Raw genomic sequence first — 25,147 nt, forward strand, 5'->3', positions numbered from 1 at the left:
AGTCATAGAATGTGATTATCCGATCGATCAGAGCATCCCTAGTTAAAATTATCTAATTGTTAATAATTTTATCTGGTTACATAAAAGCATGATTGCTAATTTATAGTGTTTAGCAGTGACAATTAGATTTTGATTTATTAAATTTAGTTTTTCTTAACAAAGTCTTATTGTATATAAATAAAGAGCACAGAGTAAGATTTATATCAAGAAATATCAACGAATTTGGCCACCTTTGGGGAGAAAACGGAAAGGAATCATTTGGGAGCCAACAGTCAACGTTAAAGGTGAGTTGAGTCGATTGCGTTGACTCACTGAAAATAATCATAATGTTCATCACTAGTGCGCATGCCTTCATAGAATTTCTAATGGTTTTAATGGTTATAATGGGAATTATATTGGAAAATGTAATGGTCCCTGTGGGTCTCTACTGGTAATTTGTTGCCTTCTTTTAGTGGCATGTAATGTCTAGTGTAGTGTTTCCCACCGGTGATGAGAGCAGGGGTGCCATGTAAAAATCCTTCAACTATTTCTAAAATGCTCAAATGTTTATAAAACATTTAATATACATGATAAATATCTGATGTCTGAAATAATAACACAGACACAGAAATAATAAGACAGACACACACACTAATAATAATAATAATAATAATAATAATAATAATAATAAATTATATATATAAAAAATAATTCCCTCCCCCTTAACATTCGCATTAGTGTTTGTGTAGGGTGCCAGAACTTTTAGAAAATTTTCAAACAGTGCCGTGACTGAAAAAAGGTTTGGAAATGCTGGTCTAGTGGATACCATTAAGGACCAGTAATGGTAACAGTAATGGTTTGTAATGGTATGTGTAGTGGAAACCATTAGAATTTCTGAAATGTTTTTTTTTTCCCCCAGCAGGGCATGTGTGCACGTACTTACATTTATAATAAAAAAATATATAAAATTGAATACAACTGAACGGAATTAAATTTGTTTTGGACACACACACACACATACACACACACACACACACACACACGCACACACACACACACACACTATGACGCTATATATTAATACTTAATTTGCATACATTCCTCAATACACTGACTAAACTCCAATGGAATTCATGCGCGTGCTCAGCGTTCTTTTCGCTCTGCAACCATGGCAACAGTTTCTATAGTAACATAATAACAAACCGCTGTAGCATTGCTAGCGCTAGTTGCTGTCACTGAATCTGTGAGTGTAGCTGTCTGTGGAAGCTCGTAGCTTAACAACAAACCACTGTGTTTGTATGAAATAGAGGTATAATACGTATTGTTCGTTAGTGCTTGCTGAAATCTGAAAAGAAGTATGGTAAGTCGGCGTGTCTTTTATGCTTTCTAACAAACAGACTTCGCATTTAAAAATATGTAGGCTACGTAAATAAATATCTTAGATATACATTATATATACACAGACAAATTGGGGATTATAATGAACGTATTTAATGCAATACGTATAAGCAAAAGCCAGAGAGTATAATTAACTGTCATATACATCATATCACAAAATATTACAAATAAAATATCTTTATTTAGATTGATTTTTTTAATTTTTAGAAATGTCTATAAAAAATATGCCTATAATCTTCCCTTCTCTTATGAACGTATGAATGTATATCTACACACACACACACATATGTGTGTGTCTGTATATATATATATATATATATATATATACACACACACACACACACACACACACACACACACACTAAATCATCCAGTATGTGTCAGCTCTTTCTTCTAACAAAAAAAAAATGTTAACATGAATCCCAAATATACATTCACTGGCCACTTTAATAAGAACACCTGTACACCTGCTCATTCATGTAATCATCTGATCAGCACAATGCATAAAATCACATGTCAAGCGCTTCACTGAAACTGGACAGCTGTAGATTTGATTAATATTTAGCTGTCAAGTTTCGGTCACCCTGTGCCCTGTAGCCTCAAACTCCTGTTGTTAGTTGACAGGAGTGGAAGCCGATGTAGTCTTCAGCTCTTGTAGCCCATTCACCTCAAGGTTTGACTTGTTTATCGTTCTTAGCGTTTAGATGCTTTTCTGCACACCATGGCTGCAAAGAGTGGTTATCTGAGTTACCTCGGCCTTCCTGTCAGTCTCTGAAATGCTTAAACCAGTTCGTCTGGCCTTAACATGCCATCGACCTGTATCTGCATGAATTCACGCATTGTGCTGCTGACACATGATCGACTGAATGAATAATTGCACGAATGTACAGGTGTATGGGTGTTCCTATTAAAGTGGCACACACTGATAAAAATACATAAATAAATAAATAAAAAAGATGGACACTTATTTCCTTTTTCACACCAGTATAGTAGAAGTGGAAACTGAATAACTATTATTCCATGTGAACCTCAAAATTACTATTAAACAGTATGTGTGATATTTCAATTCAAAATATTTAAATACGGAGGATAGACATGGGTGCTTTGGATAGGAATCCTCCAATTTACTCTTCTGTATATTTATGTTTAAGACGTGCTTTCCAGTAAAAAGACTGTATACTAACTTTATTGCTTACTGAACTCTTAAGCCGCTGTAACACACATTCCTCCTGTGTGAAACTGACATTATGTTGATGGTCTTTATAGCCTCAGTGTAGGACATCAGCATCTACACGACAGTCCAATAACAGTGCTCATGCGCGCCGTTACCGGACACGTGCCCTCACTTCCCAAGTGGACGAAACTCTTTTTGGAACAGTCAAACAGGTGTGAAAATAATATTTAAATTACAGTCACAAAAAAGACCAGAATCAGCAATTAGTAGGCTGTGGATAAATAGGCATGTTGGGGACTCCATTAGATTTCCACAGTCTTTTTTTTTTTCTTTTTCCCCAACCAGTCTGCATGTGAAGATAAGAACCTTGCTAAAGGTGGCTCTGCTCCTCCCACCAAGGCACAAAACAATCCTCAGACAATCCGTATCATCACCAAGGACCTCATCAGGGATATCAGGCAAGTACTGCACATGAGTGGTACACCTCAGTGAAAAACAATGTTGTTCAAAGTATAGGGTTTTCAATATTGATATTGAACGTCAGAGGAATATGCCTTAATCTGTTGAACTAGAATTCCCCACGAGGACCCATCTGGACACTCTGTTATCCTCAGCCCATCTGAAATTAAACGCATCATGGGTAAGTCGCGTGTACTCACGAAAGAGGAGAGGGAAGCGGCACTGGAGACCCAGCGCAAAGCTCGGGAAGAGGCCATGGTGAGCAGAAAGCTTGTTTGATGTGATAAAAGCTATAATGTTTTACACAAAGCATGTGTGGACACTGGTTTAGATATTATACTGTATATCATAATATTAAAAAAGAAACAGTGAGAAAAGAGGGTTTTATCTAATAAGATAACTGTTACTGTACAATTTTAATATAAACTGATGCCATTGTTACCTAGTACAATAAGTAGCATCAGAGACCGAATCTCTGGAAGTGTAGAACATGCAGGCTCCGGTTTGTTTTATTATGGAATAAGGTTCAGTGATTTGGCAGGCAAGTGTCCCAGTGTTTCACCATGCTTGTCTAACAAGTCACGCCCAGATTTGGCCACAAGCGTCCCAAACACTTTCCTGGCCTGCACCCAGAAAGCTTTTTTATTTATTTATTTATTTTTTTATCAGTAACAATTATAATAAAATACACTAAACCATTTTGATGTCATATAAAGCATGGTCTCTAAGGTCCGTAGTCTTCTGCTTCTCTGTTATGTTTATCTGAGTAAGACCTTATGAAATTATATGGATGCACTCACTGTTTCTGTGTCTGTGTTAGGACGCTGCTGAGGAAAGGAAGGTGCTCATGCGGCAAGCAGATTTGTCCCGTCAGAAGAACCAAGGCCTTAGCGAGCTGGAGGCCGAGGCTAGGGAGCGTGCTCAGTATTTACTGGAGAAGGCGTACACCCTGAGAATGGAGCAAGAAGAAGAAATCAAAAAGCTTAACGAGGTCTGACTCTTGTTCTCACTCGCTAGTTGTTTGTGTTTCTCTGGAGTGTTCACACGTGTGCTTTTATTTTTACATTTACAGCATTTGGCAGATGCCCTTATGCAGAGAGACTTACATATATCTCCTTTATACAACTGAGCAGTTGATGGTTAAGGGCCTTGCTCAAGGGTCCAGCAGTGGCAGTCTGGTGGTGCTGGGACTCATTTGAACTCATGACCTTCTGGACAGAAGTCCAATGTCTTAACCACTGAGCTACCACTGCATATGTTAACGCACTTTTATGTGTTAATATAACTCCGCAGCTGATTCTGGGTGCGCAGTGCCATGCGGTGAGGGACGCGCAGATTCAGGAGAAGAAGCAGATTCTGTCCGAGTTGCAGGAAGAGGAGCGTAGGCTGGATGCCATGATGGAGGTGGACCGTCGGCGGGCCCTTGAGGTTCAGGAACAGATTGACGAGCTGCGCAAAAATCACAGGATTCAGTGAGGGCTTTGAACGTCTCCCTACTCAAATATCTCACTGCTTGTTTCGGTTCAGTTAAGTTAGGGATGCGTGTTTGTTGCAGGGGGAAGATGTGCATCATGAAACAGATTGAGGAGCGTCAGGAGGAGAACATGCTGCAGGATGAGCTGAAGGAACAGTCAAAGCAGCAGTTGCTGGAGAGCCTGGAAAGGATGCAGGTGGAGGAGTTGGAGGTATGGGATCAGAAACCCAAATCATTTTAAGGATGATGATGTTTATTCTCATTAATGTGTGTTAGACTGGTCTGTATGTGTGCATACAGTATATGTGTGTATATCTGTGACTTTGGCGCTAGGCTATGGAGAAGAAGAAAGCAGATCAAAAAAGGCTTCAGCTGGAAATTATGAGAATCAACGAGGAGAACTTGCTCGCCAAGGAGCGCAGGAAAGAAGAGGAGAAGCTGGCTGACCTTCATGCTATGGAATTTACACGCTCGAAACTGGTGAGCTACACCTCTATACATTTCAGTGGCAGGCGTGTTTCCCTATGGCTAATGATACAGAAGTTTACATAACCATAGAGAAACAAGTGAAGAAGACAAAGAAATGTAATGTATTCCAATAAAGCATTTAGTGTGTTCGATTTCACAAATGTTCCCTCATTATTATGACAAGTACCATAAAAATGGCCAAAGATATTAATAGTTTTAATCGTTCACATCCTCAGCTTTTTAAAGACAATGTTTAAGGAAAAATCTAAAAAGAATGAGTTCATTTTGTCTTTCCATTGTTTCGATTGGGTTGTTTCGGATTATTCTTCTGTATCTCCAGGATATCATATTTAGATTTGTGAATTCTGTGTTTTTGTATACAAATTTCTATTCATGGGGTATAAAAACTCACCTGTTGTATAGCTCTAATCAGAAATAGCTTAAATTTAAGCCATCAGTGCTTTGAGCTTTAGTGAAGTTATTTTATAGCACACCTACCTGCGACAACACACACCGGCATAGTTTTAGACAGAAATGTGAAATTGAAGGTGTTTTTCTTTGTTGCAGGAGCGAGAGGCAGAGTATGAGGCTGAACAGATCAGAATAAAGAAGGTGAAGGAGAAAGAAGTGGCACAAATGAGGGCTCTTCAGGAACGAGACAGAGACCGGAAAGCCGAACAGGTAAAAGAGCATTCACTACCTGTCAGTTTGAGGTGTGTATACATTTGAATTTGAAGGGAAAGCTAGTATTTTTGACTGGAGATAACAGCCATTCATTACTTAACCCTTAATACGCATACAGACCTGTGAAAAAATAAGTACACCCCATGGAAATTGTTGTTGTTTTTCGACATATTTGGAAAAAACAAACATTTGTTTTGTAGTCATTTTCATAATTTAAATTAACAACAAAAGTACCCTCCTACATTTATCACACCTTCAAATCCATAAGATTACAATCAGGTGTTCAGGATTGGGTGCCAGTGATAAGAACCTGCTTCGGGAGTGCAGGTGGAACTGGTCTTATTTATACCCCTCTCATATCTAGTGTCTGGTGTTCCCTTTGTTACTGAGGTGTGTGGTATCATCATGCCAAGATCTAAAGAGTTCTGTAAGGCCTTCAGAAAAAAGGTGGTGGATGAGTCTGGCAAGGGATTTAAAAAGATCTCCAAATTATTTGAATTACATCATTCAACTGTAAGGAAAATCATCTAGAAATGGCACAGATTTCAAACGACTGCAAATTTGTCCAGGACTAGCCGTCCCCACAAACACACCCTAATAGAAGACCATCTGATGCAAGGACCCCCAAAATTTCATCACAGGATCTGCTAGTAAGTCTGGCAGTGGTTGGTGTCAAAGTGCCTGCTTCTACAATCAGAAAGATTTTGACCTGCATGGGAGACGTGCCAGGAAAAAGCCTTTGCAAGACTACAGTTTGCCAATGAGAATATAGGCAAAGACCAGGCCTTTTGGAATGTGCTCTGGACAAATGAATGAAAGAGAGTTGTTTGGCCACAGTAACAACAGACATGATTGCTGCAAACCAAAGACAGCTTTTCAGGAGAAGCACCTCATACCAACTGTGAAGCACGGTGGTGGAAATGTTATGGTTTGGGGTTGCTTCACTGCCTCAGGGACTGAACAGCTTGCACTCATTGATTCATCTATGAATTCTGCATCATATAAAAGAGTGCTTGAAGATAATGTGAGCCCATCTGTCCGAAAGTTGAAGTTGAACCGAAAGTGGATCTTTCAACAGGATAATGATCCTAATCACACTAGCAAATCCATCAAAGAATGGCTCAAAAAGAAGAAGAAGAGGGTTACGGAATAGCCTAGTCAAAGCCTGGAATCCCACTGAAATGCTGTGGGGGGATTTGAAACATGCAAGAAAACCCTCAAACATTTTGCAGCTGAAAGAATACTGCATGGAAGAGTGGTCAAAGATTCCAACAAGCTGATGTCAGAGACTTGTGGACAATTACGCAAACCATCTACAAGAAGGTATTTCTGCCTCAGCTTCTGAGGCCAAATGTGTACTTACTTTTTCCACAGAAGAATATCACATCGCATGAGCAATTATACTGCCCACTGTTCTTCAGAAAAATCCTCCAGGTCCTGCACATTCTTTGGTTTTCCAGCATCTTCTGTATATTTGAGCCCTTTCCAACAGCGACTATGGGTGCAAACATTTACTGATTCTCAAGAAGGCAACACGAAACGTTAAGAGCCATGGGGCTGTAAACTTTTGAACAGGATGATCTGTGTATATTGTTATTATTTTGTCTTCTGGGAAGTATGTAAATATCTTATGTAGTTTCTGAAGGGCGGTACTAAATGAATAAAAATAAGAGCTTTAAACAAAATAATAACAATTTACACATGATTAACTCTGGAAGACAGAATCTATGTCAGTATGTAAAAAAAAAAATATATTTTTTTTTGCTGTCATCTCCCAGGATGCTCTCAGGGATCGTAGGAACCTGGAAGCTGCTGAACGGGAATGGAGACGGAAAGAGAAAGAGCAGACCAAGAAAATGCTGGAGCAGGAAGAGAGACTGAAGGCGTCCCGTCTTCAGCAGATCACCCATAAAGAGCGCATGCTGTCTATACAAGCTGGACGAGAGAGGGCCGAGTTTGAGCGGCTCCTGAGGTGAAACGCAACAACACGCCTCACTGATGTCACTTATTCGTTACATCATGCTCAAATTCGAAATGATTCCAGCAAATTATACTCACGCACTGTTTGTGCTCATACAGCTCACACAAACACAACTGTCTCAGAAACACGACTTCACTGCTTCGACTGATGATTGTATTATTGTTTTACCTCACCTTTACTTTTCACCCATTAAGAGATCTGGGGGAAAGACTAATCCCAGTTGTGAAGCGTTGTAGAGGCCTGTATAGCTTCCAGTCATTGAGGAAACAGTGAAGTTAGGATTGTACAGAATGTCATGGTGATACTGATGCAAACACACAAGTAAATGAACAACAGAATTGTTTAAAAAGGAGAAAATTCAGCCAAGTCAGATCTGAAATGGGATGGAATAACAGGGAGAGGAAATGATGAGGTAATGAAACAGTTTGGTATGAAATTCCTCCTCACTGTTGTTCAAGTCAGATCAGCGATAATTATGTACAAGGGGTCAATTACTTTTTCAGCCTTGACTGTGATTGAGTAATCAATGTGTCAGAACATTTTTTGCGTGTTATTATGACTTTTCTTGCAACAGTAGATAGATAAACACACCGATGCTGCTTATCTAGGAATGAACAGATTTTGCTAAGAAGACATTCCTGTTCCATGATTAGAACAATCCCTAAAATTTTTGTATTGCAAGCATGATCGTAGAATAGCAAAGTGAGGATCATTCACAAGCTCAAAATATTTGCCATGCGTCTGTCTTTTGGGAAGCCGCAGTCTTAAATCTTCTCAGATCATTTCCTCACCGTGTATAAATACTGGAGAAATTAAAAGTGTGTCTGAGTTTGGCTTGTGCAGAGTGAGGATATTTTTCTAAGCCTTTTCTTCTGCCACTTCAGGGTCCAGCAGGAGCTCATCAAACGGGAGAAGGAGAAGGAGGAACGGCATCAGCAGCAGGTCCTGCAACACGCTGACGGGGTCCGGGAGCAGGTTCGGGAGCGGGAGGCTCAGGCAGTTGCCAGGAGGAGAGAGAAGTTCCGTGAAGGAGAGAAGCTGGATGAAGAAGCGCGTGTCCGCCGAGCACGTCTGGACGAGATTAAAGAGAAGAAGCTAAAGGAGTTGAAGTGAGTCTGAATAGCAGAGTAGTTACATGTTGGAGCCAGCGACCTCACACAATTCAGCGGGTACACAAGATCTCTGAGTGTATGCAGATCATTTTGGTATGAAAAAAAAATGCCATCCGAGGTATCCTGTGTGTTTTAGTTGTGTAGAATAATGCGGAAATGTGGCAAGTCGTGGTCTTGTGCCTTTTTCTCATTGGTATATCTTTGCTTACTTTTATCTTGTCTCACTTTACTGACTCACAGTGGGATTCTGTCCTAATGATTATGCCACAGTTTCACTTTTCCATTGCAAAAGCAAAATGTCCATTGAAAAAAAATATATATAGATATATAAAGATGCAGAATGCTCCCACTGGAAGCAGTGCTCGAAGCCAGAATGCAAAACAGACCACAGATGGTCATCCATCCATGTATCCTTTTTCCGTACTGCTTATCCTGCACAGGGTTGCAGGGAGCCTGGATCCTGTCTCAGGGTACTCGGGGGACACCCTGGACGGGGTGCCAACCCATTACAGGGCACAATCACACACATTCACACACTACGGACAATTTGGAAATGCCAATCAGCCTACAATGCATGTCTTTGGACCGGGGGAGGAAACTGGAGTACCCGGAGGAAACCCCCCGAAACACGGGGAAAACATGCATGCTTCGCGCACACAGGGCGGAGACAGGAATCGGACCGCCATCCCAAGACGTGCGAGGCAAACGTGCTAACCACTAAGCCACCATGCCCCCCCAGATGGCTAATAATAATAATAATAATAATAATCTGACATCTGTTTTGTACTTTCTAATGATAAAACATAAAATGAAATTAAAGTAATAATGGTTATGGACTCCTCCCAGATGAAATATTATCTTCTTACGGGTTAAAATGTGGTGAACACACGTAATCTTGCCAGGGAACTTTCAGCCTACATAGTTTGGTTTAAGAGTAACAATTTTTTTTTATTTTTATTTACTGTTTCAGGGCGGCTGGACTTCCAGAGAAATACTGCAGTGAAGTAGAGCGGAAGATTAAAATCTTACCCACCCTGGTGCGTTGAAGAAGAATGTACTACGGATCCGCATTAAAAAAATAAAACGACGATATCTTTTACTATGTAATTTATAACAAAATAATCCAATAAAAACGGTTCTCAGATCACTGTATTGTCATTAATCATAAATGATAAAGTTGACTGCATATGAGGGTCATTCTCATTCCCTATTGTAATGACTCTCCCATGTGCTCTGCTCTAACACACCTGACTCTGATCTATCATATACACTTACCGTCCATTTTAATAGAAACAGCTGTTCATTTATTCAAATATTCAACCGTGCCAGCAGCACAATGAATAAAACGCAATGTGCAGTGGTGGTTCGGTGGTTAAAGGCTCTGGGTTATTGATCAGAAGGTCAGAAGTTCAAGCCCCAAGACTGCCAAGCTACCACTGCTGGACCCTTGGGCAAGGCCCTTAACCCTCAACTGCTCTGCTGTATAAATGAGATAAATGTAAGTCGCTCTGGATAAGGGTGTCTGCCAAAATGCCAAAAAAAAAAAAAAAATGTAAATATAAAATCATGCAGAAACAGCTCAAGAGCTTGAATTAATGTTCTCATCAATCATAAAATGGGATTAAAATCTTATTTCATTGACTTTTTAGTTGGTGCCAGACTGGCTGGTTTTGAATATTTCATCTCCTGCTGATCTCCTGAGATCGTGTCGTGTACAACAGTCTCTAGAGTATACACAGAATGGTGCAAAAAGCAAAAAGCAAAATAAATAAATAAATAAATAAATCTAGTGAGCAGCAGGTCTGTAGATGAAAACACCTCGCTGATGAGGAGAATAGCCAGGAAAGCTACATTAACTCTAATAACCACTCTGTGCAACTGTGTTGAGCAGAAAAGCATCTCAGAATGCACAACACCCTGAACCATGAGATGGATGGGACACAACAGCAGAAGACCACATCGGGTTCCACTCCTGTCAGACAAGAACGGGGATCTGACGCTACAATGGGCACTGGGTCTGGACTGGGCAGATGAAAAATGGAAAATCACCTGTTTTTTTTTTTTATTTCTTTTTTTCCCAGTTGTCCAGTTTGAGTTACAAACTCTTATACACTGGAGAAAGTGAGAAAAGACTGGATGATCATTTTGTTGAGCACTTTGAAGGATTTTTAATTTTTTTTCCAGTCGCAAAACACATCAACAGTGATGGACAGGACATTAATTCCATCTGTTTGCAATGCCAGCAATAAAGCAAGGAAAAATAGAGAGAAAGTGTTCCGGTTACTTCATCATCAATGATTTTGAATATCTACTCCAGCCTCAGAGACACAACTGAAACGTTTCAGTGTTTTTCAGTCCTGTCCAAATGTTGATATAATGACCGAAATTACGTTTAGTCCATTTGCATTTATGAACACTGATATGGCTCAATTATAAACACAAACGTGAACCGACAATTAGCAAATATCCATAAGGTTTCTGCTGGAGAGAGAGAGAGAGAGAGAGAGAGAGAGAGAGAGAGAGAGAGAGAGAGTAAAATGCAATGTTATTTGGTCCTGAAAAGACAGTACACCCTGCCAGAAAAAAACTGAGAAGGACCTTGACAAGGTACAGACTCAGTGGTAACAGGAGGACACAGAAACAGGAGGACACAGGAAAACATGGCTCCTACAGGAAGAAAGGTTGTGCCGACATTGCAACCAAAACACGGTCGAGACGGAGCTGCACTTTCTAACAGAGCGCACAAAACACACACACACATCCCCAAAATTAAACACACACACCAAACATTTGACAATTTGTCAAACAATGAAAAACTCCCGTCCTACTAGGAGGAGATAAAGACTACTGTATAACAGCAGCGGACAATATCAGCCTGCCACAATATTAGGGACAGTGAGTGATCTGCCTTGCCCGTGCGTTTTCTGTAATTGTTGTGATCGCTCTTTTTAAAAAAGATTATTATTATTGTTCTATATTTTTGCTTACCTTTATTACTAAATTCACTTCTATCCTGTAATTTATACATTTTTCCTTCTTTTTTAAATTATTCTGTATATAGTAAATTTATTTTGTCCTTAATTTGTACATTTATATACATTGTTTGCACTATTTTTTAATTTTATTGTACATCTATATTTGTTACTTTTTAATTTAATCTATTAGTATTTGATTCAGTTTTATTCTATTTTGTCTTTTATTTTATTTCTCTTGTGTTTACACTACCCTTCCCTTGTACTTGCTTTGGCAATACAAATGTACAATTGTTTGTCATGCCAATAAAGCACATGAAAACTGAGAGAGAGAGAGAGAGAGAGAGAGAGAGAGAGGAAAAAGACAGACAGAGAGAGACAGAGAGAGCGAGAGAGAGAGAGCAAGAGAGAGAGAGAGAGAGAGAGAGAGAGAGAGAGAGAGAGAGAGAGAGCAGTTTCACCATATTTCCACTAGATGGCGCAAATATAGTTCAATATCTGGTGAAGACGAGAATAAGGTGTTACAGAAAAATCCTTCCCCGGGAAACCCAAAGAAAACATTATTGTCGTCCATGTTCCGCTTACTGTTAAAACACAAACAAAACTAGACAATACACAGTTTGTAGTTTAAATGTAGTGTGAATGATCATTTAGATTATTTTTAAATCCCGACAGAGGAACACGGGTAAAGGAATCCACTTATGACTTTATAAACTAACTATAACATGAATTGAACGTTAGTTAAATCCGGAGCTAGGCAGCTAATTAGTTAGCTAGATCTTTTCGCTAAATCCGATTTGAACGTTTTTGGGTGGTTAACTTTGTATTCTGTATTTGCATGTTTCCGTTTTTAAAATGATCCAGATCTGCCTTTGGTTGCTGGTTATTTAGTTAATTATTCATATATAGGTTCGGCAGAAGAGTCTTAACCTGCTCAGTCTCTTCCAGTCTCTCTGCAGGTGATGGATCCCCTGAACAGTCTCTCCAACTTCGAGTCAGAGATGGAGTCTGATGGACAGGGCTCTTACTCCCTCTTCCCAGCTTTGGACAACATATCGAGTCTGGCAGGAGCACATGAGACTCTGGAGACGTGAGTATGGGTTACAGTGTGGAAATCTAAGAGATTCTCTCAAAACCCAGTGCATTTCACTGGGTTTCACACATTTCACACTTCCCACGCCATAGAATGACAATGAGTCTTTATTGGTCACAGCACAGTGAATTTCTTTTCGTCGCATATCCCAGCATGCTCAGAAGTTGGGGTCAGAGTGCAGGGTCAGCCATGATACAGCAGAGAGTGGAGCAGAGAGGGTTAAGGGCCTTGCTCAAGAGCCCAACAGTGGCAGCCTGGCAGTGCTGGGGCTTGAACCCTTGAACTTCTGATCAGTAACCCAGATCAGTCTGATCAGTAACTCAGAGCCAGGCGGTGCTGGGGCTTGAAACCCCGACCTTCTGATCAGTAACTCAGATCAGTCTGATCAGTAACTCAGAGCCAGGCAGTGCTGGGGCTTGAACCCCTGCCCTTCTGATCAGTAATTCAGAGCCTGGCAGTGCTGGGGCTTGAAACCCCGACCTTCTGATCAGTAACTCAGATCAGTCTGATCAGTAACTCAGAGCCAGGCGGTGCTGGGGCTTGAACCCCTGACCTTCTGATCAGTAACCCAGAGCCAAGCAGTGCTGGAGCTTGAACCCGCGACCTTCTGATCAGTAACCCAGAGCCAGGCGGTGCTGGGGCTTGAACCCCCGACCTTCTGATCAGTAACCCAGAGCCAAGCAGTGCTGGAGCTTGAACCCCCGACCTTCTGATCAGTAACCCAGAGCCTGGCAGTGCTGGGGCTTGAACCCCCGATCAGTAACCCAGAGCCTCAACCCAATAGAAAGTAAGCTGTGTTTGACTGAAGGGAATTTGTGACGGAAGATGTTTAATCTTTTGGAAGGCAGATGTTTGAATCCGTCAGTGACTTCAGGGAGAAAAACTCTTTCAGTAAGCACATTCTCCTGGTCAGGGTTGCGGTGGATCCGGAGTCGAACCCAGGAACTTACACAGTCGCACATTCAGGGGCGGTTTAGAGCTTGCATGTTTTCGGGAGCTGGGAAGAAACCAGAGAACGTAGAGGAAATGTGAAATTCCTGCAGATGTGAAAGGGCTTCGGTGGCGGCGTTTGTGTTCTTATTATCTCGAGATATAACTTCACGAGATAGAAATGTCGCTGCTATAATGTAAGCGATAACAAGAACTAACGTAGACTTTCCACAACTTTAAGTAAGTACAGATGCTGAAAACATCCAGTGTGTTATTCTTTAATATATATATATATATATATATATATATATAATATATGTGTATAATGTTAATCCTTGGCAAATTGCTGTAGTAGAAGAGAAATTAAACGTTTCGGGACATGCTGCTATAAGAAAAGAATCAACTTCAGGGTGGAACAGTAACTCTGCTCCATCACACCACTCTGTCATTGGATATTTTCTATAAAAACACACCCCATGTGTTCATTCCTTACTTTATTGAAGTCTTTTATTTTGACTATGCAAGCTGTTATGAAGAACGCTGTATTTAATCTAGCCGTTTGAGATTCATCTGGTTTCTTAGAGAATATCAGTTTGGGTTGAGGTGCTACTTACAGTTCCCTCTGAAAGTATTGGAACAGCGAGGCCAATTCTATTATTTTCACTATACACTGAAGAAATTTGGGTTCGAGATCAAAAGATGAGCATGAGACGACAGATCAGAATTTCAGCTTTCATTCTCTGATATTTACTTCTAGATGTGTAAAACAACTTAGAACATGGCAGCTTTTGTTTGAAACCACCCATTTTTCCCCCCCCAAATGATCAAAAATATTGGAACATATGACTGATAGGTGTTTCTTGCTGCCCAGGTGTGTGATGTTAAATTGATTGTATAAAGAATGAATGAATAGCTCTGAACGTCTACTTTTGGCTTGAGCCCTGGGTTTCGTCTGTGAAGACGGCACTGTTTGATAAAAAGGATAAACCAACATGAAGACCAGAGAGCTGTCTATGGGAGAAAAGCAAGACAGCAATTTTGAAAGCTGAGAAAAGAGGGGAAATCAATCAGAGCCATTGCACAAGCATTGGGCGTAGCCAGTACAACAACGTGAAATGTCCTGAAAAAGAAAGAAACCACTGGTGCACTAAAAACCAGACACAGAACAGGCCGGCCAAGGAAAACAACAGCAGTTGATGACAGAATCATTGTCGGAGTTGTGAAGGAAAACCCCAAAACAACAGTTAGTGACATCACCAACAACCTCCATGACAGGGCAGGGGTGAAGGTATCACAATCCACCATTCGAAGAAGACTTCAGGTGCAGAAATATAATCTGTTCCATTACTTTTGCTCACCTAAAAATGTTCAGAGTTGTTTAACGCATCTAGAGGAGAATGTCCGGAAATACTTATCTATCATCTCATATTCGTCTTCTGGTCTCAAACCCAAATGTCTTCGATGTGTAGCGAAAACAACAGAATCGGCCTTGCGGTTCCGATACTTTTGGAGGGGACTGTATAATATTTGTCCGGTTTGTGACTTGCGTCTCTTTGTCTCTTTGAAGCGAACCATCAGGAGAAGTCGTCGACAAACCGAACCTCACATGGCTTGACGCTGCCCAGGTCAGATTTGACTTCTTCATGTATTTATTTATAAAAACATCACCAGATATTAATATGAGGTCTTGGCTTTGTTCTGCGTTGTGGTGAGTGATTTCCTCGGTGAAGTAACACCTCACTTTTAAAATCACTTTTCAGATTGTTCTGGAAGAGGCGGGGCGTCCGATGCACATCAAGGAGATCAAGCAGAGGATCATCGATCGGGGATTGGTGCAGTCAAAGTATGAAAGACTCTTTATGTTCTTTCAATTTCATGTTTTTGTTAAGTGAAACATTTCGTTTAAAAAAAAAATGGTTCCTTTTATAGTGCAAAGTCAAGCCTTGAGGCTGTGATGTACCGTGAGGTAAGAAACTCTTATCATTCCACCTCGGCGTTAAAGCACTCCATCGAGTATCCATGATCATGATCATCAGTTACTGTATGTTACGTTTCATCTACATGCATTTTGTTTCTTTTATCACGTGTGGAGTGTTAATTTGCATATGTTCTTTTGATTTGCCTTCTTTTTTTTTTGTTGTTGTTGTTATATTACGTTGATAAATGTAGTTATGAGCAGGGAGCAGAACACAGTTGTGTTGAAAACGTGATTTTCTTCATGAGTCAGTGTACACAGCGCAAAGAGAGCTTTACATAGCGGTGTCCTGGCTTTAAAGTCCCTGTGAAGTGCCTCGAAACGTGTAGTTCTCACGTAATTTCATCTCAAACAGGAAGTCCGGACGTGACATATCGAGTGGTCCCTCCCACTGCTTAAATAGCCAATGACGTTTAGCTTACCCAACAGCCAGGAAACTTATAACTGTTGTGAGCAGGACACTTGAGATTCTAGAGAGCATTTGATTGGACAGAAAATCTGTGCAGAATGATGTCATCAAAATTGTCAATCCGTATCGGCGTATATTCTTCTAAATGTGAGTTTCGTCATTGTTTTGTAAGCGCACGAGCTTCTAGAGGACCTTAAGGCCGAACATATTCATAGTAAAAGCCACAAAATGTCCATTTTGATTCCATAGGGACTTTAAAGTTTAGCTTTAGCACGTAGCACTGGCTTCAGTTTCCCGCTGTGTTTCAGACACAAAAAGGGAGCAGACGCTTCAAGAGGATTGAGAACAGAAATGGAGTCTTTGCTCTGTTGGTAAGTTTGTCCTGAGTGTATCTTAGCTTCTAATCTGAATGAAAAGGGACAAAAAAAAAAATGCCAAAAACGTACGTGTCTTTAAGTCTAAATCTAGTGAAACCAATAGAGGAGAACATTTTCTTCTTCTTTTTTTTTTTTTCAAGCTTGTAATCGTATTTGTGTTTTACTTTGTCCAGTCTCTGTTTATGTCCACCCCATTTCAATGTTTTTTAAATCACTGTTAGATGTCATTAGTATCATCACATGAATCAGTCCACATGTATGTTTAAGGACTTTCTAATGTCTTTGGGACACTTTTGCAGTCTTTTCAGTTTGCTGTCTTTCTTTATTTGTTCTACGAGTCCAACCTCCGTTCCTCTAAACGCCATCCTTATATTAATACGGTTTCACTCCATCATTTCCCTCTCTCGTGCACTCAGACTGATGAGGAGAGACAGCAGGCTCTGCAGGCCTTTTCTGCGCAATCAGCCTTCTCGAGCTCGGGTTCCTCTCTGCCCTCTGGTTCCCCTCACGGCCACTCGGAGCACAGGCCAAGACTCAAAAAGGCTCTCCGCAAGAACCAGACCGAGAAGTACAGGCTTAAGTACCTCCGTCTCCGGAAGGCTGCTCGCGCCATGATCTTTGTGAGTTGAGTTCAATGAGAGCTTGTTCAAAATCGTATTGTTCGTTAATGAGGAAAGGTGTATGTGAGTTGTATGTAGACAGAACGTGATGATTTCGGCTTAAGCTTAAGCACGGTGTTTTGTTTTGTTTTTGTTTTACAGGAGAATGCAGCACTAGGTGATGAGGTCGCCCGCTTGGAGGAGAAATTTGTTCGGGCAAAGGAAGAGAGGAGGTAAGTAAATTCGTTAAGAGTGATGGTTTGAAAGAATATCCTCCTAGGAAACATCTGTGGAAGTCAGCATGCCTGCTAATGGAAATGTTCTTCCAAGGATAACATGACAGCAGCCCTTACAGGAAATGTTCACTTTGTCTTAGTGGTTTTACTTCTTACTCTGCTTGCTGAATCTGAATCTAATTGAATACTATCTGAAATTAATACTTGTGGTGCATTTGCGGTTTGGTTTGGTTTGGTTTACTCTGCATGTAATAAAATGAACCTCAAAGGAAAAACATTGGCTGAGGGACAAGATGCTGAACACATACTTTTTCCATTCCCTTTGGACAGAAATACAGGGATATATATATATATATATAAATAAAAAGCGCGGAAATCAATCAAGCCAGGAAACCACATAGCTGGTGCGTAATAAAGGTTTAAATAAATAAAAAAACATAACCGGTTTGGTCGCATACTAAGAGAGCCGTTAGTGTGGGGAAATCCAAGCAAATGTGTAACGAATAGCTTGTGCTTTTTCTATTAATCTATTTCTAAATATTTTATTCATTTTGATGGAAACTGTTAAGAACAGTGCTTTTTTTTTTTTTGTTGTTGTTATTTTCTTCATTTCATCGTTATTTCAGCACTATAGTATCATCCTAAAAGTACATTTGAAAAGTCAAGAGTCTCAAAAAGGATTCAATTAAGTTAAGGATACTTCTAAAGATACTTATGTTATTAGCTATTAGAATTCGAGAAGTGGTTGACGGTTTGTCTAATTTCTGCTAATCATGTATTGATTTTTAAGCGATCAGTGAAATTAAGCAATAATAGAAAACACTTCAAACGTTGTGTCTATATCTGGGAGTGCTTCTCGCCGGGTGTTTTACGGTTAAATGACGAACATTAAACTTAAGCTTAAAGACTCTTCTTTATGCTAAGAACAGAACTTATGCTTGAAGACCTTCATGCCAGGGTCCATGTAAGAAAAAACAAAACATGAAGTTGGAATATTTTCCTCTCAGGACAAGCTGCTCACTTTGCACACACGTGTCCTTCTTGGACAGCGGGATAACTAGAACAAATTATCACTGTGCCCGTTCAGGTTCTTGCTGAAGACTCTATTGCAGTACCAGTCGTTGGCGGAAGGCGAGCTGCTCCCAACCCCTGGGAGCAGTGCTCACACTCCCGCCTCCTTCAGCTCCAGTGCAGCAGGGGGTGCTGTCGTACCCACAGGCCAAAGCCAGGTTTCTGGACCTTCAGGGCCTGACGATGGCTTTCCGAAGAAACCCAAGAAAGAACGAAAGGAACGAGGGAAGGAGAATGGAAGAGAAGAAGGTGAGAGTGGTTTCAGCTGCCACGGGTTAGTTCATGCAGTTTCTTTAAAACGGATGTATTGTATTACCGAAACCCGGGTTTGACTCACAGCCATGTTTCAGATTCCAGCCCACAAATGGCTTGTATTGGATAGGAGGAATGGCCTTTTTCCCCCCTCAAATTGAAACCAGATCTAAATAGTAACATATTCGCTGTTTTATGCAGTAGAACATTTTTTTGAGCATTGTCCTCATTTTATTTGTGCTCCTGCTCTCAGTGACCAAAAAGATGTCCAAGAAGAGGAAAATGGCCGAGGGTGGAAAGCGTAAAGTGGTCCAGCCCATCCCACTGGACTCCTCTGGCAGGCCTGTGTTTCCCATCGTATTGGGAGGGCTCACTGTCTACAGCCTGGGCGAGGTCAGTCATCACTTCTTCTTTCCATCACTTCTGCATTAAGCGTGTGTGTGTGTAGTTAAGGGTACATTGCCTACAGTGGTACATTGTGGTAGTGAAAGAGTGCACGAGATATCGTCCATAGTTCCCTGTATTCGTTCTGTTTCGGCTGTACTGAACAGCAGCTGTGTCGGTGTGTGTTTCTTAGATCATCACCGATAGAGTTCACTTCCATGATGAAAGCGCCATTTACCCGGTAGGCTTCTGCAGCACGAGAGTGTTTGCCAGCATGAAGAACCCGGAGCAGCAGTGCCTCTATACCTGTCAGATTAAAGATGGCAACCAGGGACCACAGGTAGATACACACATTTTCCATTTCAATTTATTGTTGGATAGCCCCTTGAGATGCAGCATCTCGTTTTCAAGGGGGACCAAAAGACACAAATACATAAACAAAACTAACACAAAACAAATACGAATATACAATTAGCTCACTCAGCTTCTTCAACCCCCACCCAAAATAACAAACGTAACAAAAAGTTAGGACGATTACAACGACCTTATAACGAAAAAGTAAGACATATACAGGTTCATACATTTAGCCAATATACAATAGAGCAATGCATGTAAGTAGAGAACAAGAAAAACAAAGATCACCATACAACATGGTACACTTAACCACGTATGGAACGACTTATGCAGCACATAGACCAGGCCAACTAGCTACACTTCACATCAATAGCATCCATGTCAAAGCCATAAATTCATACCGTACATCCATGCTTGATGTAGCTTCAGTAGATTCCAAAATGAATTTTGCTCACGTGTAGTGAATAAAAACGGTGTGGCGTTGTGGTTCCAGTTTGAGATCGTACCTGAAGATGACCCACAGAACTCCATCGTGGCCTTGTCAGCTCTGAGCTGCCATGCAGATCTGCTGAAAGCCATCGCTGCTAAGAGGTAGACATCTACACTCTGTTCACACACAGCACAGAAAATCCGATTTATTTCTTATAATCTTATTTATTTCTTGCGACTTCTAATTACAAGTGACCAAGATCGGATTTGTGGACTGTTTCTGGACTGTAGTTGCATTCGTTCATATGTATATGTAATAACATTGCTTTTATTTAGATACAGATGGTCTGCAATTATATTGCGCTTTTTTAACCTACACTTCAGTTCTCATTCACACACACACACTCGCACACCAATGGTAGCAGAGCTGCCATGCAAGGCGCTAACTTGCCATCGGGAGCAACTTGGGGTTCAGTGTCTTGCCCAGGGACACTTCGGCATGTGGAGTCATGTGGGCCGGGAATCGAACCGCCAACCCTGCGGTTCGATCAATGGACATTAGTGCTCTAATAATCAATGGACATTAGTGCTCTACCACCTGAACCACAGCCGCCCAAAAACGACAAGGGTGTGTGTGTTTGCTGAGGGGTTCTCTAACAGCTCAGTTCAGTTTGTCCAAGCTATGTTGATGCTATGTTCGAACAAAGTGTACATAGTGGCACTGTATGTGAGAGATACAAATTCTTAAATCTGATTGGACAGAATGTATCGATTCATTTTCTATAACAAGAGCTCTGACTGTAGTGCTGGCTGTAATTCAAATCGCCGGTGTCTAGTAAACACTCCACCTCATTGTTCACTATTTTCAGTTCATTCAGTTGTATTTGTATAGCGCTTTTAGCAGTCGACGTTGTCATGAAGCAGGTTTTACGGAAATATATCGATTTTAAATGTATACGTTTATTTTTAATGAGCAAGGTAGAGGCAACGATGGCAAGGAAAAACTCCCTGAGAGGACATGAGGAAGGAAACCAGGCTTAGAAGGGAAACCGTCCTCATCTGGGTGACAACGGATAGTGCAATTATAAATAATTCCCTTGTATAACCGTGTACTACACGGTAAAAAAACTCCAACCAGGAGTTAGAACATCAGGATGGAGCGATTTCCCTGCAACAGCATGCCCTGTGTGTTTCATTTCTTACTTATACACTAGTCGTTTTTACGCTTTCCTTTTCGTTCTTAAACAGAGGCAAGCCTTTGACCAACATCATCCCCACTGGCGCGGACTTCTTCGGTTTCTCGGACCCGACCATTCAGAACTTGATTCAGAGCTGTCCAGGAGCTCGCAAGTGCAGCAAGTGAGTAAACACACCTCCATCTTTCAGGCTCTCCATTAAAGCTAGTATAAAGCGAGAAAGAGTAACGCATCCCGAGCACGTCTAAAGCTCTGCACGGCTGTGTTTAGTTATCAGTGGGTGCGCTTCGAGGTGTGTCGACCCGGAGACGGACACGTCTCCTCTCACACACTGTCCGAGGATGACGCGTCGGTCAATTTTGAAGCCTTTCAGCGCCTGCTGCATGGCGAGGACCTCGGGAGCAATCAGGGACTGCCTACAGACCAGAGCAATACAGGTGAACCAAATACTACCTACTGTATATGTAGTGATGTTATATCATCACGAGTTTCTTTGATGATGTGCTTGTATATTGACTTTTTTTTTTTTTTTTTTAGGATTACGTTTAAAAATTTTCCATGAAGAACTAAAACTTTTCATTTCATTTTTGTATTTCATCCTACAGTGCGACCCACACAATCCAGTGTTTCATCACATCAACACTTACTGAGTTCAGCATCTCTACAGACACCTGCAGGGGGCTCTCTTTCCACCGCCTGACCTCACACCCTGCTACAAAAGCTTATTTATCATATTGAACCCAGTAATATAAAGTGGATCGGATAGGTTCGGCTTGTTAAAGCTCTGCTGTCTATATACGTGTAGTAGATCAGACACGTCAGCTCGTTGCTCACAACAGGAGTGAAATAGACACTTTAATATTATACGTATACATGCATATAATAACATTATACACAGGTTTCAAAGTTCAGTAGGTCAGTACCGCTTGACATCCAAGTTGCCATATTGTAAAGCGTGCTTATGTGCTTTAATCCTTTACATCCTCTGAGTGATTCAAGACAGAACAGTGTGCACCGATCAGATTCAGCCCTAAAGCTTATTTTTCTTTCAGGTTCATACAGTTTCGTGTTGTCAAGCCTGTTCTGAGAGCCTGAATGCTGTTAGTGCTACTTAGCTTTTGTCACACCGCTGTAATCTTAAGTAACATTCTGGATGTACGGCACTGTGCAAAAAAAAAAAAGGCCTATTTTTTAATACAAATTTTGTAGTAGATGTTCTTTTATGACAAAAAAAAATAGCAGATTAGATGTTCAATGAACAATAAATGTCGCAGAAAGAAGTTTGTATGTCAGCGAGCAAAGCAACATATGTAACAGACCACAAAAAACAATGAAGGACACTGGGTTTTGCATGCGAAAATAGAGAGAGAGGAAAAAAAAAAGAGAAGGTAGTGCTACAGTGAAAGAACTTTCCAAGACGCTCAGTAAAACTTCCAACAGCCGATTTCCTTATAAATAATGCACAAAGTATACCTGAGAGTACTGATGTATTTTTTTAAAAAGCAAATGGTTGTCACACCGAATATTGACATTGTTTAGTTCATGATTAACGTGTACAGTAGGGTCTTCAATCTGATCCGCAAAGGCCTAGTCTGACTGCAGGCTTTCACTCCAACCAGGATTGAAATCAGTTGTAATCAGTTCACCTTCGTCTCTAATCAGCTACCACGTGTATCTCCAGTTTGGTTGTAAAGGAAGGCCTGCAGCCACATTTATTTATTTATTTATTTATTTTAGATAAGATTGAAGACTAGTTTAATGCCATTCATTTTTAAAGCATCTGTATGCTTTCTGTATTTCTATACAGTTCTGTATGTCTGTTAAGTAACATTGCCGGAGCGCACGATCTTTAACATAAATCACACACACATAGGAGTGTCTTCATGATGTACGCATGATCATCACACCGGAAGATCCATACAGCTCATGTCTTTAATGAAAGCTGATTGTTCTGACTTTTATTATAATCCTCATAACAAACGATGAACCTAGGATATATTTGTGCTAGGATCTCAAAAACACGTGCCTAAAATCCCAGAAGCGCTGCTTTGATGACGGTTCCTTTTTAAATGCTATCTATATTTTATTGCTCTGTTTTTCAATCTCGACCAAAGCTTTGTTCTGATTTGATTATGCTGTAGCAGGACGTGATAGGGGGAAAAAAAACTGTGATGGCTTCTTGGAGTGTCTTTATGTCTTTGTGAAGAAAAATCTCAAAGCCTCTTTTACAACAGGATATAATTGCATCTTTAGTAATATGTCAGTTTGGATCGGACTGTCGTTGCCTGTGGTTACTTCTACAGGAATGCGCATTCCTTGAAAATGACTGACATTACGGGTTCAGAAGAGACTGAAATCCCAGATACTCCAGTAATAAGTACATTACCCCACGTCTCCATGTAAAACTAATCCAGTCTGAATAGAGCTTATGACTACAATGCAGATGTTGTAGCGTTAAAGGTAAATAGCAGTACATGTATTCCTTATTACATGTGTAGTGAAATTGTAACTCTTCATTTAAGTCCATTTCAGCCACTGTAGGCGTTTATATTGGAAACTAATTCATGTATTTTTTTTTTTCCACCAATTCCACCAACAAGCACAAGAGGGCACTGTCACTGTATAAGTAAATGCCTGAGTTTGGTCATTACAGGGTTTGAGTTATATGATTATAAGATTTATAGCATTTCAGAATATAGAAATAATTAACAGGAAAATCAGACTGCATGATGAAACAATACGTGAGTCATACACAATGTATGTGACATGCAGTTTACCTACCAGACAGTGAAAAAAGGGTCCTGCGCTTGTGATTGGAAGGTTGTGTGTTCAAATTCCTGGACTACCAGAGAGGTCTCTAAGCAAACCTTGAACTGTTCAGCTCTGTGCTTTGATGCTGGTAATTTTATTTATTTATTTATTTATTTATTTATTTTTTAACGTAAAAGCATCCGTCGATTGAATATATAGAAATGTAATGCAGGTGAAATTTTCTTTAGTCAGAAACACCTATAATTTTTTACTTTTCTTCCTCCTTATACTGTATTTGAACAACAAATGCTGATGAAATCGTCCACCTGCGCTGATTGTCACCAGAATGTAACATCATACAGCGCATACAGTATTGAGTGTCAGGATAAAGGGGAAAGAACATAACATTTCAAGCAGAATCACACACAAACTGTTTCCTTGACCTCATTCATTCCCCTAATATGCCTTAAGGGCTTGTCTTGTGGAAAAGATAAGACACTGGGCCTGGATTTTTGGAGAAGACCAGCATGTTACCAGGAAACGATAGTGACCTGCTTTATCAAGCGCACAATGTGCTTAATGAAGGGAGGAGCAGACATCCTGAGATCCACAGCAGGTGTGGAGGGAGGAGGAGGAGGAGGAGGGGGGGGGGCACTGATGTGTGTGAGTGCTTTTTAGGAGGACTTCACTTCCCACGTTTCCTCACGGACGGGTGGTGACAGGAAGGCAATAGTCATTTCCGCCCATTGCCAGTCTGTAAGGGGGCAAAGGTCAACACTGTCATATGCACGAGTCTATGTTCTCATTTAACTGATTCACTTTCTCCACTACTCAGATACACACACACACACAGTGGCTCGCTTTATTCAGGCTAAACACAGATTATAACCTGTGTATGGATGTCTATAGAGCGTAGAAGCTGACAAAAGTATTTAAATATGAATTTTGTATATTTGAATTATATACGCATCGCATTGAATCTATTAATCCCCCCCCCCCCCCCCCCCCCACGGTGTATAATTAATTTAAAAAAAAATGAACTTGCTCAGAGTAAGACTTGTCTTTAAAAACATAATTCTAAATGATAGGTTACAGTTTTGAGATTTTACAAAAATCTAAATGTAAATCTAAAAAAATTTCAATGTCAAAAATACAGATCTTAAGGAAATTAAAGCCAAATTAGAAAGCATCTGGGATTCCAAGGGAAAAGCCAACGTTTTCAGAGCATTTAGCCAATCACAGTTTGCCACGCTCGCGATCATGAAGTGATGTAAGTAGAGTCAATGCGGAAGAAAAAATATTATGTTCTACTGAACTGGCAAAATTCCTTTTAAGCAGCTAACTTTGGAGGTTAGCTAGCTAACAATTACTTGATGGCTAACGTTAGCAT

At 40.5% G+C, this 25,147-nt stretch overlaps 2 protein-coding genes across 4 annotated transcripts; both read left to right on the forward strand.

Annotated features, from left to right (window-relative positions):
- The first annotated feature begins 1,166 nt into the window (after window positions 1–1,166).
- cfap45 (cilia and flagella associated protein 45) lies at window positions 1,167–9,873 on the forward strand. Of its 2 annotated transcripts, none has more exons than XR_008385778.1 (12): window positions 1,167–1,339; window positions 2,644–2,763; window positions 2,897–3,009; window positions 3,124–3,268; window positions 3,831–4,001; window positions 4,304–4,482; window positions 4,566–4,695; window positions 4,818–4,964; window positions 5,520–5,633; window positions 7,415–7,608; window positions 7,812–8,029; window positions 8,502–8,639. XR_008385778.1 is itself a non-coding variant. In XM_053623552.1 (12 exons), the coding sequence occupies exons 1-12, from the start codon at window positions 1,337–1,339 to the stop codon at window positions 9,773–9,775; spliced, it is 1,617 nt and encodes a 538-aa protein (XP_053479527.1). In that variant the 5' UTR covers window positions 1,169–1,336; the 3' UTR covers window positions 9,776–9,873. The 2 variants fall into 2 exon arrangements, 1 of the variants encoding a protein (XP_053479527.1); XM_053623552.1 differs by lacking the exon at window positions 7,812–8,029 and adding an exon at window positions 9,700–9,873 and having other exon boundaries at window positions 1,169–1,339; window positions 8,502–8,726.
- Window positions 9,874–12,157: 2,284 nt separating this feature from the next.
- tbrg1 (transforming growth factor beta regulator 1) lies at window positions 12,158–24,736 on the forward strand. Of its 2 annotated transcripts, XM_053623553.1 has the most exons (15): window positions 12,158–12,386; window positions 12,650–12,791; window positions 15,292–15,349; window positions 15,485–15,567; window positions 15,654–15,690; window positions 16,417–16,479; window positions 16,902–17,105; window positions 17,247–17,317; window positions 18,408–18,640; window positions 18,897–19,036; window positions 19,221–19,367; window positions 19,875–19,972; window positions 21,059–21,169; window positions 21,277–21,443; window positions 21,612–24,736. In XM_053623553.1, exons 2-15 carry the CDS (start codon window positions 12,664–12,666, stop codon window positions 21,704–21,706), a joined length of 1,635 nt encoding a protein of 544 aa, XP_053479528.1. In that variant the 5' UTR covers window positions 12,158–12,386; window positions 12,650–12,663; the 3' UTR covers window positions 21,707–24,736. The 2 variants fall into 2 exon arrangements, with proteins under 2 accessions (XP_053479528.1, XP_053479529.1); XM_053623554.1 differs by having other exon boundaries at window positions 12,314–12,791.
- Window positions 24,737–25,147: the final 411 nt, after the last annotated feature.

This window comes from Ictalurus furcatus, chromosome 4 (assembly GCF_023375685.1).
Source record: "Ictalurus furcatus strain D&B chromosome 4, Billie_1.0, whole genome shotgun sequence".
NCBI lineage: Eukaryota > Metazoa > Chordata > Actinopteri > Siluriformes > Ictaluridae > Ictalurus > Ictalurus furcatus.

Bases quoted from the DNA above. Each gene is read 5' to 3' on its own strand.
- cfap45 (XM_053623552.1), top strand. The intron at 3,010-3,123 runs GCAAGTACTGCA...CTGTTGAACTAG, and splicing joins GACCTCATCAGGGATATCAG to AATTCCCCACGAGGACCCAT. The intron at 4,002-4,303 runs GTCTGACTCTTG...ATAACTCCGCAG, and splicing joins AAATCAAAAAGCTTAACGAG to CTGATTCTGGGTGCGCAGTG.
- tbrg1 (XM_053623553.1), top strand. From the start codon at position 12,664: ATGGATCCCCTGAACAGTCTCTCCAACTTCGAGTCAGAGATGGAGTCT. The intron at 17,318-18,407 runs GTAAGTAAATTC...GTGCCCGTTCAG, and splicing joins CGGGCAAAGGAAGAGAGGAG to GTTCTTGCTGAAGACTCTAT. The intron at 19,037-19,220 runs GTCAGTCATCAC...TGTGTTTCTTAG, and splicing joins CTGTCTACAGCCTGGGCGAG to ATCATCACCGATAGAGTTCA.